General features: G+C 38.8%; 1 protein-coding gene across 1 annotated transcript in view; it reads left to right on the forward strand.

The window, feature by feature from the left end:
• Nucleotides 1–430: 430 nt before the first annotated feature.
• The window catches only part of LOC129767252 (putative uncharacterized protein DDB_G0294196), a 67,615-nt gene continuing 52,008 nt past the window's right edge, over nt 431–16,037 (forward strand). The window contains exon 1 of the mRNA XM_055767950.1: nt 431–868. Coding sequence (XP_055623925.1) covers nt 776–868 — 93 coding nt within the window. The 5' untranslated portion in view covers nt 431–775. The remainder of the gene's footprint in view (nt 869–16,037) is intronic.

Consider the following 16,037-nt stretch of genomic DNA (forward strand, 5'->3'; position numbering starts at 1 on the left):
GTTACATATATCAGGACCTATAGAAATTAATGGTTCAAATTTAGAATAAGGAACATAAATTGAACACAACATGTATTGTTATTGATTTGTGTCTACACTTCTACCTTTTCCTACCCTACGCTATCCTACAGTACGCAAAGCGGACTGTATCTCACCACGCCGTGTAGATTCGAACATCATCACGATCACGATCGACACTGGAGGCAGCATCGGAGGCTCCAAACCCCGGGGGTCGTTCCTTCGTATCGAGAGCTGCATGGAATGGATAGAGGCGCAAAGCCGCTCACATGAGCCTTCCCCCTGACGGACGGTTCGCTGTATGCGAGAGAGTAGAGTGTGTTGCGCGCGCCGTTTGTTTGTCTGTAGTCTGCGCGATCGCGTGGAGAAAAAAAGATGGAAAGAAAAACAGCCGCCAGCCGCTTATTATATTGTTCACGAGCTATTTCAAAATAATTCAAACGTTTCGCGACTGTTCACCAGCACGGACGTCCAGTAAAGCTCCCAGAAGACTACTTGTTCAAACACTTGGTAGTTCCCCCGAAGACTGTGCCGTTCTCAGAGCTGTTTGTACTAAGGTTCTTGATTCACAACAGCACACCGTGTGACAGTGGTTCGGTGTTTCTTGGTACGGAAGTGATTTGTCGAACGATCAAGCGTAATTTCCTGTTGCGAAAAGATCCGGGTACCGATTCGAGAAGAAAAAGTGTTGCTCGAGGAAACGAGCAGTGCCGGATATTGTGACAAGAACATATTGTGCGACCAAAAACTAGCCACTATGATGGAGAAGGACGCGGAATCGATGGCGGTGAACCTGAAGCAGGATTACGCCGCCAGTGAAGTGTACAGCACTACGAGCGAGGCTCCACCCGTAAGTGTTTGTCGTACAACGATTGTTATTACTGGAAACTCTCTTTCTCGTGACACGGACTGAAAGTCAGGTGAAAACGTTGAAAAAATGAAACATTTGTGACGAGTGCATAAAACCGCCACAAGTCGAGATGCAAAGTGCCTACAGTATGACCGCGATGCGCTCCGAACCGCTGACTTTTAATTGTATTGTTTTCCGATAGAATTAAGGTCAAACATCGAGCGGATTGGCGATGGTGATGCTGCTGCTGCTGTGGCTGCGGCTGCTGTTACTGTCGATGCTAATGAGGCTGGCTAATGTTGATTACCTTGAAAATTTACCCCCCAAACTTCACAGCTTCACTACGTCAGTCGCAGGAAGCATACTGTTTCGCTTGTTGGTGGTTTGTGTGTTAATGGTAGAATCTAGAAGACATCAGACCGAGAGCGCGTGAATGATCGGATATGGTACAGGTTTCGTAAAGATGGGAAGTTGTTTTGTTTTTTTTTTCGACTCTTCGACTCTTCTCAACATCACATGACCATGTCTCATGAACAGATGATTTTGTTGTTCTGTTTCGCTGACCGCAGAATGTCTGTTAATTCAAATTCGATGATTGAATCGAAATGAACAGATTAAAAAAAAAATTATTATATGGAAATTCGGAGCGATCATGATGGGTTTTTACCCTTGCTTATTTCCTCGTTAGTCCATTTTCTCCAATTATATGGGCAAGAGGCTTCTCCTCATGAATCCTACATATTCTTCTCTAGAAAATACCAAAGACGTGTATTGAATTGAATCCAATTCAGCTGGGATGTTATTAACCTGCCGTCACTCTAGAAATAGATCATCTAATACATAATAATTATGATAATATACTAAATTTACAATGCCAGTCATATTCCTGAATTAAATGTTCGAGACGCAATGGCTGGGAACTTGAATCACCTCATTCCAATAGATTTATCAAGCCTTCGCTGGATAAACCGTATTATCGTTTGAACGAACAAAATTCAACCCATGCGACGGACCTAAGCAATATTTTTTCAAGCAAGTCATCTAATTCAGGTGTGTTACGAAACGATTCCCGTCCAATAATCAAAGCTAATGGATTTGTGGAACATTTGGAATGCTGTCGTGGTCTGTAAAGATCAATATCGACGGATAAAATGACGTAACACAATTGATCTTACATGACTTCCACAGTACAGTGTCTCTCATATCTCATTTTTATGCCATAATTCGAATATATTTTTTCATAACTACTTAACGAAAACTTTCCGGGGAAGAACAATCAACAACTACTAATTTTGCCTGATGTAACCGAACAAAAATAATAACAAGCTCTGATTTTTTTCTGAACAAACAGCGAAACCCGATTATTTAGGTTATTTGGGTAATTATTTCTAAATGTAATTTCGAATATTTCGTGGGGAGCCAATCCAAATATGCTACAAAGTTCGAATTTCCAATTATAGTACATTGAATATTTCACTCAATTTTCCGATATTACTGTTCATACAAACTGAGCCATGGATAGAGTTCTGGTTCCAATTTCAACCGCATACATGTATCAGAATCATTTTCTCACGAACTACTGGTTTTGTTCAAATTTCACGTGGACCATATATTCTAATGATTTATTGATTATTGATTCACATTTATAATACTCATGGTTTATTGCTTCCTGAAGTTAAAGTCATCGGCAACCGTTATATGTATTGTGTTTGTGCCTCTATATTAGTAAAAACAATGTTGTACCCGTATGTCACGTTTTAACTCGAAAACGGATCGATAAACCTGAACAATTATTCTCAGGTTTGAAGTAAATAAAAACAATTGAATCCAATTCGAAGTTTCTAAAATTCGATTGGTATCATTCATTGACGATCGCGAATGTACTTTCAGAAAAAAAAACAATTTCGGGAGGAAACATGAATGTTCGGAATTATTTAATCCAAAGAGTCAATTTTGAGCGGGATGAAGTTCGCCGGGTCTTTTGGTAGATAATAACTTCCTCAGATCGTTTGAAACTTTGTTTATTATATTTTTTGAGTTCCATCCGTAGAACAAAGATTCAGGTTCAAATAATAATAATTTAATTTGTTCGATTAAAATGCATTGACGAAAAAGTGCCCACTCCTATAATTTTTCCCTCGAGGAACAATCGAGAAGAGCCCACAAATTACATGAGTTTGATACGGCACGAACGGAAGAACGGCTTGATTTTATTTGCTGTATGTCCTCACACATCTTTGTCTTTCTGAAACATAAAATGGTCTTCAAAGCTGGTTTCAATCAATGAAACCACTTTTGCTTTTCGAACCATGTGCTGCCAAGTTCTCCGGTGAATAACTCGATCAAAAACTAGCCACCTGGCGGTTTCCTGTATTTCCCTGACGGCGAACAAGGTTTTGGTATCCATACTACATCCGTTTTGCATTTCCTGCCTCTACCGGGGCGATCCACTACTGGCGTCCTGTACATCAAGCAACTCAACTTTACGGCTACTTTACTAATAAGTTACTTTCACGCGACATCCAATTGCGATTCGCCATTTTCTACATCTCGAATCATCAAATTTTTGAAAATACCCAAAGAAATTGAAAATATCGTTAGAGATTTCCATGATTTTACACATAAATTTATAGCACTGATGTGTGTTCTGCCGATGACTATAACTGTTAATGGAAATCTTTTCTTGGATTGTAAGAAAAAAAACCCCAAAAGTTAGTGAAACTAGCCGAAACAAAAGCAATATCCGATTGCATTTGCAGTGTCATGTTAATTAGAGAGCTTGACAATGCTCAAAATTTGTTTCGGTTTATTCTGGCATCCACTGTCACTAGTAGTGTCCCCCGTATCTGTTGCATCGACCTTCTTCGGTTGTGTTAAAACAATTCCCCGCAATTTCACATTTTGCCAATAAAAGATTACAATACCAGCGGCAAGCCTGCTTGATTTTCAGCGGGTATAGAAATGCTAATGGTCAGACTTGGAAAGTTCGAAGACCGTTGCACTAACTCGTAAAATAAGCACCACTTGTACAAGGTCCCCATGGGGTTTTTAAGCTTTTGCGCATAGAATAATGTTTTCTTGAAATAGTTTAGGAAATGAGAAATCATAGTAGTATTGCGACACGATTGCCTCCTGAAAGGTTTAACTCATGTTTTGTTGCATTATAATGTGGAGTGTATCGAAAGTAAGTAACACATATCATTTCATAAAATCTAATTTTTATTGGCAATTCAAATTAGGAATCATTTCGGGAATGTTTTAGAAATCTTCTTCTAACAGTTTTTGAATAAAAAATAGAAAAAAAATATGGGGAACATGCTCTGATCTCCGATTTGATTGTGACATCCATCAGGTTTATGCCCTGCGGTAATCTTTACACATTTTGGCTCAGCACTTTGTCTTAATATTATTGTTTGTTTCTTGTATGTCTTACGGCAACTCATTAATTCATTGCACGATTCCGCACAACGTCTTTTTCCATCAAGTCAGCTTCCAATTAACTTCCGGTCCAGGTCTTGGTCTGTTGGCTTCCTCTGTTCCAGCAAATCATCGAACGAGTAGTGTTCCGACACGCTTCTTACATGACTCAATACGTAAGATGTTCAGACAAAATCCGTCTCTATTTATTACAATAATTTCCTACAAGAGTGGTATATCCATTTCAAAGCTTTTCGAACATTTCGAAATCTATTTCGTTGCCTGATTTATATTTGGTCTCAGAGCACGCTCACTTCGCGCTCACTCCAACATAATCACTTCTCAATAGGAATCATGAATCTTCCCATACATCATTCTATTTACGTCTGTTAGGTAGGTAATTCATGTTTCAGTTATAATGTGGTCGCATGAAGTAGGACATTTCCAGCATAGAAATAAGGCCCAAAAAAGGGAAGGATGTCAATTTGTGGGTTTTTTTAATGAACTTTTAGGGGAAAATACATGAAAATTATTCGTCAGCTGTTCGGATGAATTTTCAAACTTTTCGTGTGATATTTTTCCTACCATATTTTCGTTTCCATAATTTTCTGCACAGTACTGCTGGTAACTGTATTTGCTATCTTGTTCCACCACTTTTCCGTTTGAAAAGATTTTTTTATGGTTCTGCCATATTTCTTCAGTTTGCCTTTGATAATTGATCAATATCTTTCGATGGGACGAAAATCCGGACAATTTGGTGGATCGATAGTTTTTTCAATAAAATGGCAGGTTTTCAAGTCAGGCCAGAACATTGGACCTTTGTGTGATCAAATGAATGGCAAAATTCTGTTCTGAAGACACTCCTCCTTGTAAACTTTTCCATTTATTGCTGCCCCAGTGATAAAAAACCTTTGTCTTCTCTCCACAACTCGCCAAATCATCAACTTACGGACACATTCATATGCGTAAACAAATTTGAACCTATTCGTAACACCCCCTTTACGCTTGACAAGGTAAAATCTGTGACCGGCTATTTGGCCTAAATCCTTTTTTACGTACAGGGTGGGCCATTTAAAGTGGAAGCATCTGGCAACCCCATAACTTTTGACAGAGATGTCAGATTAACAAATGTCATACCGCGTTGGAAGCGTCAGTTCAGTACAATTTTAACCATGGAACAATACACACCTAAACAACGCGCTGAAATTGTTCAGCTGTACATTCAAAATAACTTCTCAATTGTGTTAACTAAACGTGCGTGGAAAAATAAAAATAAAGTTAAAACATCGCCTGGAGACAACACTATACGTCGATTATATGCCAAATTTATATCGTCTGGTAGTGTTGGTAATGCCAGTCATACTGGGAGGCAATCTGGCGTAGTGGTAACATCCATACCTCTCACGCAGAGATCACGAGTTCAATTCTCACTCCCGACATTCTTCCAAAAATGGAAGTAAAAGTGACGAACCAGCCGAAATGTGTTGAAAGTCACTATAATAAAGAAAAAAAAAAAAAAAAATGCCAGTCATCTGTCCAGACAACGACCAAGACGTTTCGACGAGAATACCCGTACTTCTTTGAAAACGAAAATGGAGCAACGGTAACCGTGAATGGGGAGCGTTATCGGACAATGATAACCGATTTTTTATTGCCATTTGTTCGTGAAAATGAATTGGACAATTACTGGTTCCAACAGGACGGCGCTACATGCCATACAGCGGCTGCCACGACCAAATTATTGCGCGAAATGTTCCCCGGAATATTAATATCGAAAAACGGCAACTATGTCTGGCCACCGAGAATGACTTTTTTTTATGGGGATATTTAAAATCCAAGGTATACACTGGTAAACCAAGGACCCTGGCTGCGCTGAAAGACAATATCCGACAAGAAATTGCTGCCATATCGGCCGAAACATTGGGCAAAGTGATGGAAAATGCCGAAAAAAGGGCACATTTTGCGGTCAAGGCCAGAGGCGGTCATTTACGAGATACCATAATCAAAAAGTAGTTAGAACAAATCTCCTTGGACCAAAATAAATGAATTTCAAAAAAAAAAATTAATATTCCACTTCTTTACTTTGCTATTGCAAAAACAAATCCTTCCACTTTAAATGGCCCACCCTGTATATTTCATCGTCCATCAAAATGTATCCTTTGTACTTATTGATCGTACAGCTTCCTTGCACGGGTTTTAGCAACCAGGTATTGTATCAGTATCCTGTTGGGGTGTTTTGTGGTATGATACGACCGCAAGCCTCTTTGCATACAGGGTTGTTGTGGACTGCTCGAATCATCTTTGCTCGTAGATTCCGGTCATATGTCCCACCTCTACGCCTGATTGGTTTCACCCGATCCTACGTAAGGGTTTCCCGGTATCGTTTGAGTACGATATCGACTGTAAAGTCGATTTTTGAAATTTAGGGAATTTTGCGATCCTTCCTCCTGACCACGTCGGGTTCTTAACGTGAGTGTGTGCAGATTTTTTCCCCGTCTTTCGATTTTCAATCGTCGATAACTTTTGAATGTGCCCTTAAATTTCTATGAAATTTTCACTAATGAATAAACAAACGGATCAAAACGCTGTCATTAATTTGTCGACTGCAGTGCGCTGCATTGAATAAAAATAATCGATCAAATTCACACTGAAACCCACTTTATCCGACCCTACACGGACAAAGTACAAGGAAAATACACAGAGGCGTCTTTTATGCTTCTGTGGAAATATCTGAATGATCAAGTTTCTATCGTATCGGGATAGGGTGTATGGTACCTGACCCAGAATGGTCAAAAGATCAAATGACAGAGTCATTAATCTTTTTTTCATGGTAGGCTAAACTGGCATAAAAAAGTACGCTACTTAGAACCATTCCTTTCCTTAAAGAGATGTAAAAATCAGTTACCAGAAATAGTTCTTTAACCTTTACTGGCGTTCCACGCATTGTTGTCCCATGTTCGAAAACTAACAACTGAGAAAACCGCAATCGAAGTTTCCTACCATATTTGTCTATCAGAAGCTATAGGCATTTCAATTTAGCAAAACACCGAGTTTTTATATAAGCAGTAAACCATTCACTAATGAATGTGAATACATGTGAAAAGTATCTCTCACTTGAATCAATCAAGCTTGATTACGGTTTAAAAATTCAGAACGGGACAGAATATCAACATGGAACGATTGAACATGACGTTGTTTTCTGAAATACCGGAAACAAACAATAAGTTTCATTGTATTTTTCCGAAAGATTATGCATAAAAGCATAGTTTTATGATGAAGTGAGTAATCTGCAACACCTTTGCCGAATATAAATCTCAATGTTATTAAACATTCGCCAACAAGATGTACACGTATTCTGCTAGACTTAATGTTTTATTTGTTTGAGAATGAGTTCGTTCTCCCAAACCAAAAATGAGTGCATTAGCCCTGCTGAAATCGTGACATAAAATTCTTGTACTTGAACCGATGCATTTATTATGGATCCTCAAAAATGCATGGTGGGACAGTTATGCCTAGAATATCAAAATAGGATAACTTAGCTTGATGTTGTTTTTTTGAAAGCTGGGAACAAACAATAACTTTTTTGTGTTTTCCCGGAAGATTAGGCATAAAAACATCGTTTTATGAAGGAAAGTGAAAATTGTCAAAAAGTGACACAGGACAACTATGCATAGAACGGCAATTTTAATCAGAGAAAAATAATACTTTAGAAGTTAAAAGCTGAAAAAATTATGTTTTCGTAGCCATTTCACCAATAATTTCGCACCATTTTTGAGGATAGAAAAAAAGGAATCAAACATAACATTTGCAATATAGCTGACGTTGTGAAATCGATCGTCTTTGTCTATTTGTTAAAAAAATATAGTAAAAATATGATAAAAGATTTATTTTCACAATAATTTATGAATACAGCAATTCCATAGAAAAAGTTATACGATTATAGCAAAAACAATACATACACGATACATTTTTTTCTATTTCGTCATTAGACTCGTTCTTTTCAGGTTAGCCTTCGAATATACTTCATTTAGTATGTATGTAAAAAAAAAGATTCCATCAAATATGTATTTTGATATTCGGAGAGATCGAATAACTTTTTTGTTTTGAGTTGTTATGCCTTAATGGTGCATTCAATATATTCATTTGTTTTCATATTAAAACGAAAAAAATGCTTTATAGAAGCGGCTCAAGTGGCTCTGATGTCGGTAGCTTTCGGTTCTCGAGATTGTTTCGCCGATAAACAATAATCAATGCATGGCATTTGACCGCGTATTAATAAAAATGACGCAAGTAATATGTACTACATTGAGACTGTGAAATCCAGAAATGATTGAGCCGTTGAAGAAGAACTTGCTATCCATATTTGGAGTCACCACGGACAGTGATGACGCGGAGACGTAAGGAAAATATAAAAAGTCGTGATTCTGCTATAGTCATGTTTCGCTTCCTTTCGTTTTATTGCACGAAAAGTTTCCGAATCGCGTAAATTTGATATTTGGTGGTGTCAGTTTGTCGCTGAAATCATACAATTGAGGTCGCTAGTCTTTTTCCTAAATGGGATATGCAAACAGATGACATTTTCGTTGACAATCCATTCGTCAATCCATGGCCAAAATTGTGCAAAATAATCTACTTCTACTTCGCCGTTCTTTTTTTTTCAACGGAATCAGTAAGTTTTTCCCCATCATACCACATAAAAAGAAATTACATTTTGACCTCTATGCAGTGATAGGCATTAAAAACTCGCCTTGGATGTTTGAAAACTTTTCTCATTTTTTATTATCTATATTTTATTTATCGACCTATTCTATCAAAAACATCTACCATTATTTCATAAAATTGTTTGTTAACTATTACTCTTTCAAGTAATTAACAAGTTTTGGCATATTTGTTAGATTTTTTTAACCTTACAAGACCTATTTAATGTGCGCAAATATGCGTTGACAAAAATAAAAGCCCAGCCCCAGAAAATAATATGAATATCACTCAAAACCTTTGAGTAACCCTTCTTTTCTTTATGTTATGACAGTTAGAGCTGTGCGGTATTGTTAGCAATCGATATTGAAGCAATATAAACAAAGTGTTGTTTACATTGTATTAAAAACAAAATTAGAACTATTTTTCCAATTTTGTTTGAATATAATACAATTTTGTTAAGTAAAAATAGCTATTTCCAAGTCTTTATTATGAAAACTAATTCCTTGCATTTCCATCATATTTAATGAATTCAATTTATAAAACTTGAACCAAACATTTAATTTCAATGGCACGCAAAAAAAACAAGTATAAAACCCCAAGTTCGAGTAAAAACAAATCAAATAATAAAAGATATTCACTGTAATACAGTGGAATTGCAGAAGCATTATTCCTAAACTAGATCAGTTAAAATTTTTAGTTCACAGCTCTAACTGTGATGTATTTTCTCTCTGTGAAACATGGCTTTCTTCAGCCGATGAGCTGAATTTCCACGATTTCAACATTATTCGCCTCGATCAAAATGACTCGTTTGGTGGCGTACTATTGGGGATTAAAAAATGTCACTCCTTCTATAGAGTCACTCTCCCATCGATGACAGGCATTGAAGTTGTTGCTTGCCAGACACAGATCATTGGCAAAGACCTATGCATTGCTTCGATATATATCCCTCCCAGAACTACGGAAGGCCGCCATCAGTTCTTTGATACTATCGAGGCAATGCCGGAGCCGCGGGTAATCTTAGGTGATTTTAACTCCCATGGAACAGCATGCGGATCACTCTACGATGACAACCGTGCCACTTTGATTTATGATCTGTGCGACAACTTCAAATTGACAGTTTTGAATACTGGGGAAGCAACCAGAATAGCCAACCCTCCTGCACGGGCAAGCATGCTAGACATATCTCTATGCTCTTCTTCGTTATCCCTGGATTGCATGTGGAAGGTAATCCAAGATCCCCACGGTAGTGATCACCTACCAATAATTTTATCGATCGCTAATGAATCAAGCTCTCGTGAGTCAGTCAATATTTCGTATGACCTCACGAAGAATATTGACTGGAGAACATTTGCGGAAATAATATCTGAAGCAATTGTTTCAATGCATGAACTTCCTCCACTCGAAGAGTATAACTTTATATCGAGTTTGATTTACGAAAGCGCACTTCAAGCTCAAAAGAAACGTGTACCGGCTACCCCTTTCCGACGTCGTCCTCCATCACTTTGGTGGGACAAGGAGTGTTCAAAGGTCTACCTTGAAAAATCATCCGCTTTCAAAAAATTCAGGAAAACTGGATTAGTGGAATGGTTTCTAAAGTACCAAGCTCTAGAAGCCAAACTAAAAGGTTTGATTAAAGCAAAAAAGTGTGGATATTGGCGGAAGTTCGTCAATGGTTTGTCAAGGGAGACCGCTATGAGCACTCTTTGGAATACGGCTAGGAAAATGCGTGGCTGGAACCATACAAACGAAAGTGAGGAATACTCTGACCGTTGGATTTTTAACTTTGCAATGAAGGTTTGCCCAGACACCGTTCCTGCACAAAACGTCGTACGCGACATTCCACTTCAAAGCGATTATGAGAATTTTTCGATGGTGGAATTCTCAATTGCCCTTCTCTCATGTAACAATTCAGCTCCGGGGTCGGACAAGATTAAATTCAACTTGTTGAAGAATCTTCCCGACTTGGCAAAACAGCGTTTGCTGAACTTGTTCAACAAGTTTCTGGAGCTGAATATTGTCCCGCATGACTGGAGACAAGTGAGAGTGATAGCCATACGGAAACCCAACAAGCCGGCTTGCGATCACAACTCGACACAACAACAAAACAACGATATTATCAGTGTTAGAATATGGCAGTTTTTGCTTCCGATCAGCTGCCAGGATTCATATTCTCAAGCTGGAGAGAATACAATATCGTTGCTTGCGTATAGCCATTGGGTGTTTGCATTCGACACATACGATGAGTCTCGAAGTTTTGGCAGGAGTACCCCCGCTTACTCTTCGGTTCACAGAATTATCCTACAGATTTCTCATCCGTTGCAAGATCATGAATCCATTGGTAATTGATAACATCGAAAATCTACTCCAACTGACTCCTCAGTCAAGTTTTATGTCTTTATACCATGAGTACCTTACCCACGACGTGCACCCTTCATTAGGCATCTCCAACCAAGTTTGCTTCCGATACTTCTGCAATTCCTCTGTCATTTTCGATCTGTCCATGCGACAAAAAATCCATGGAATACCAGATCACCTACGCTCCAATGTTATTCCGTCGATATTTTCGGAAAAATATGGGAAAGTTGGATCTGATAAAATGTTCTTTACTGACGGTTCATTCATAAACGGGTCCACTGGCTTCGGCATCTTCAATGAAAATTCCAGTGCCTCTTTCAAACTCAAAGATCCTTGTTCCGTGTATGTCGCTGAACTGGGTGCGATATATTACGCATTAGGGATCATTGAAACATTGCCCATCGACCACCATTTTATTTTTTCAGACAGTCTCAGCTCAATAGAGGCAATCCGCTCAATGAAAGTTGATAAACGCTCATCTTATTTCCTAACAAGAATAAGACAACTATTGAGTGTTTTGGTCGAAAAATTATTCAAGATTACCTTAGCATGGGTTCCCTCTCATTGCTCGATTCCGGGGAATGAGAAAGCGGACTCGCTAGCTAAGGTGGGCGCTTCAGAAGGCACACTTTTTGAAAGGCAAATTGCCTATAATGAATTTTTTCACATTCCTCGTCAGGACACACTCGTTAGTTGGCAGCGCATGTGGAGGGAAGATGAGTTCGGTCGTTGGTTACACACGATTATCCCTAAGGTTTCGACGAAAGCTTGGTTTAAGGGATTGAATGTAGGTCGTGATTTCATTCGCGTGATATCTCGGCTTATGTCCAATCACTACAACCTAAACACGCATCCCTATCGCATTGGGCTCGCAGCAAACAATCTTTGTGATTGTGGCGATGGCTACCACGACATCGAGCATGTTGTCTGGTCGTGTATCCGGTTCCATGCTGCTCGCTCTCAGCTCTCTAGAGCACTGAGAGCACAAGGCAGACAATCGGATATCCCCGTCCGGGATATCTTAGGTAGCCGGGATCCTGATCTTCTGCTTCATCTATACCTGTTCCTCAGAAACGCCGATGTCAACGTTTAATGATGTTTCCTTCGTTGTGTCCCCGTTTCATATCCCTCCTATCCGATCGATAAACTTTTACTTAGTCGCGGCAATACATACACACACTCTTTACAGATGCACGAGCCGAAGGTTGTGCAGTCCACTGATCATTCAACAAGAGCCAAAGGTTGTACCGCTCATGACAACTCTACACGAGCTGATGATTGCGCCGGCTAGTGACCATTCTATCCTGGATTCCTCGAGTCGAGAAAGACGCACCACGCTAGATACGGGGTACAGACTAGGGGGGCGTTGCTGATTAATGGTCAGCTGCATCCCAATAGGAAGTATCCCGTGTCGGGCACACGTACAGAGCATCGAAGACTGCAACATACCAATTATGAGAACATTGTAATACTAACCTCGAGTCAACCGCGAGTAATCGGTTACATATTACTAACATAGTCTAAGCAAACATTGTCAAAATATTGAACTCCCGGCCCCGTTAGGCTGACGCCATATGAGCCTTAATAAAATATATATTTTGGATAAAAAAAATAATAATAATAAAAGCAAAACAGTTTAAAGATCAATATTCAGTGCGGCCTCCTGAAGCTTCAATGACCTATTGAAGATGTTTGGGCACACTATCGACTTAATTCTGGAGGTGCTGAGGGTAGATTGCGTTCCACGCCTCCTGGAGAACCGTGACAGTGCCACTTCATGATGCACCCTAACAATCGTTGACAGCTAGCTGTCATCATCGTCTCTCTGAAGTTTTCTCTTGTACCACACAATTTTTTGCTAATCACAAAAAAAGGAGTAGAGATAGAGTCCAAAACAATGTTGTAATTCTAAATTGTGAAATAATTCAAACACCCTGCCGTGCTCTGGAACTCAAAAACGAGGATATCAATGGTAGATAAAACCTAATAATGTAAAATTCTAGTTTAATTGACGTTTCTCTTAACAAATACAGCTTTTAGCTTGCTATACAAAAATGTACACGCCTGCTGGAAAGAACTTTCGGAACTCCATAACAAGTGTACTCATTAGTAACACCATCATTCACCACTTTGTTGTCGAGAATGGCCCATAGGTTCACAGTTGGTTTGAGATCAGGACTTTGTGGTGGTCATTCAAGAGGTTTTATTTTTTAACATGTTTCCGTATGGCGTACGGTTTTCCTGGATGACTTTTAGAGATTTCTTCACTATCCGGATGATTCATTGATCCGTCCAGCTATCGGTCTTCTGACGGCAGCTTCTCCCGGATCTGTCAGCCAGCGAACCGTAAGCATTGTGCTTGTGCATAATTTCACGAACTGCTCCCAGGCTTATTCCGAACTTCTCTGCAATCTTCCGCTATGAAATCTACTGCAAATGATCCTGAACAACAAGGTTTCGTACTTGCATGCTGATTTTCTTTCCTCCCATTTTGATTTTGTTGAAAACTCTTTGTGTAGACAACAACAATCGACTTTAATGTGCCAATGTAAACAACACTTTGTTTATATCGCGTCACCCGAATCACCGAAATAATATTGCACAGCCCTTGCTGTCACATGTGTAAAAAAGGGGTCACTCAAAGGTTTGGAATGATTTTAATATTGTTTTTGAGGGTGTACCTTTATTTTTGTCATCGTATATTTGCACACTTTAAAGAAGTCAGGTAAGGGAGTAAACAAAATCTTACAAAAATGGAAAAACTTGATAATTACTAGAAAAAAATAATAATTAATATAGAATTCTATGAAATTACGGTAGTAGTTTTTAATGAAATAGTTAAGAAATTGTGAAAAGTAAGTGCAAGTGCAGAGCAACGGATTTGAACAGTCAGTATCCTGTTTGCTGCATCTTAGTCTGCGCTAGATTTATATGCAAAAAAAGAAATTATATACCGCGAATATAGATCGCGCACAGAAAAAAAAAATTCTGGAGTAACGTGAGTGTTCGAAACTATTCAAATCAAAATATCAATTGTGAGCGGGATGTAGTTCGCATTATTCAAACAGTTTGTAAATGAAAAACTAAATTTCCTTCAATGAATGGAAGCAGAATTGAATATCTTTCTAATATAATATTAAAATTTTGTGCAAAACTTCTAATAGAGTATTTCATATATTAATTTTCCTAGAAAATTAATTGATTTTCCAACAACTTTGTCGAACATAATATTTTATTCACTCAGCTGAATTTCGAGTTATAAATATAACCCTGTTTGAATATGGATACATCCGTATGAAAAATTCAGTTTTATTTGTCACATGATAGTGAAAATTGTAATTATGGTAAGTAACCATAATTACATAATTACATAATTAATGGCATTACAAAGTTAAAAAACGGAGATGGTCGAGTAAAAATCGGCTGTTTTTCAACCAGTTTGGCTTAAAATTGCTCAATACTGAAAAATACTGGCGTGAAGTTGGCCTAGCATACTGAATAGTACTCCATCAATATCAATCCTTGTTGACACTGTGAGCAAATTGTTACCTAGATTATCACATGTCAACGTGATGATAAACTGTACAAAATTCACATAAATTGATTGATCTACATCATGAACAGTCCTTGCGTTAATATTATTTTTTCCTCCATCCTAAGTCATCAACCAGAATTCGAGTGATAGTTGGCGAAGCAAACGAAGTTACTCATGGTGTGAGCGAACTTTACTCAAGTTCATTTCATCAACAGGTCAATGGAACCAAATTCATAGAGATACTTCCCTCGAGATACGGCGAGATTATTATGGAATAAGTTTTAAGTATCTCATGAAACCCCACTTCATCCGCCATCCTAATTAGTTCATATCTTGCCAGCGTTGAACCACGAAATTGGTCCCGATCTTCGACAAAAACCACAAAAAAAACAACCTTTCACTAATCTGCGTACAATGACAACGAAAGCGAGCGCGGCTCGAAAGTCGACCAATATAGAGTGCACAGCTTCACAGCTTTCGGTTTCGTAACGTTGGCTAAGCTCGGCGCCATGAACACACCAATTCGGAGGGAGGCTTTGCTATTTCGCTGAGAAGTATTCTTCCACCTTTTGCTCACGGCGAAAAAACCTAGTCTGTTACCTAATTAATCAAGCACGAAACACTCGAATCGTAATCCAAACTGCACACAGGTCTTTGCTAAATAATGATGCTACGATGTTGAGGATGATGATGATGATGTGATGCGGCACTCGGCGCAAAAGAGTATTGTGCTGTTTGCTTTTGTTTTCCCCCGGCCCTGGTGCAACAACCCACTTTTCGAGAGACATACGCTAGGCTAGCGCAAATTGCGCACGCGAAGATGCCTCGCTTCTTTTTTTAAACGACCCTCTCGTGAGGTACGTAAAGCTGACGGTGGGTCACGATTTCTGCGAAAAGCGAAAAACAATCAGTTGGATTGCAACGTTGGCTTGGATTTTTATTCAGGGGGACACCGATTGGAGCCTGAGTTGTATCTCGTAAACGTTTCGCTAAGGAATGGATACAGTTCTTCGCCGGGTTTACAACAAAAACCTTTCATGCGCGTTTGCTCATTTTATTGTTTTGAATAAATTATTTATCTTTAAGCGGTTTTAAGGTCGTGTTGGCAAACACACGATCTGTTGCAATGGTTCTGCTATCTCCACGCACTTACACCTTGGCCCA

The sequence above is a fragment of the Toxorhynchites rutilus genome, chromosome 2, assembly GCF_029784135.1.
Source record: "Toxorhynchites rutilus septentrionalis strain SRP chromosome 2, ASM2978413v1, whole genome shotgun sequence".
Taxonomy (NCBI): domain Eukaryota; kingdom Metazoa; phylum Arthropoda; class Insecta; order Diptera; family Culicidae; genus Toxorhynchites; species Toxorhynchites rutilus.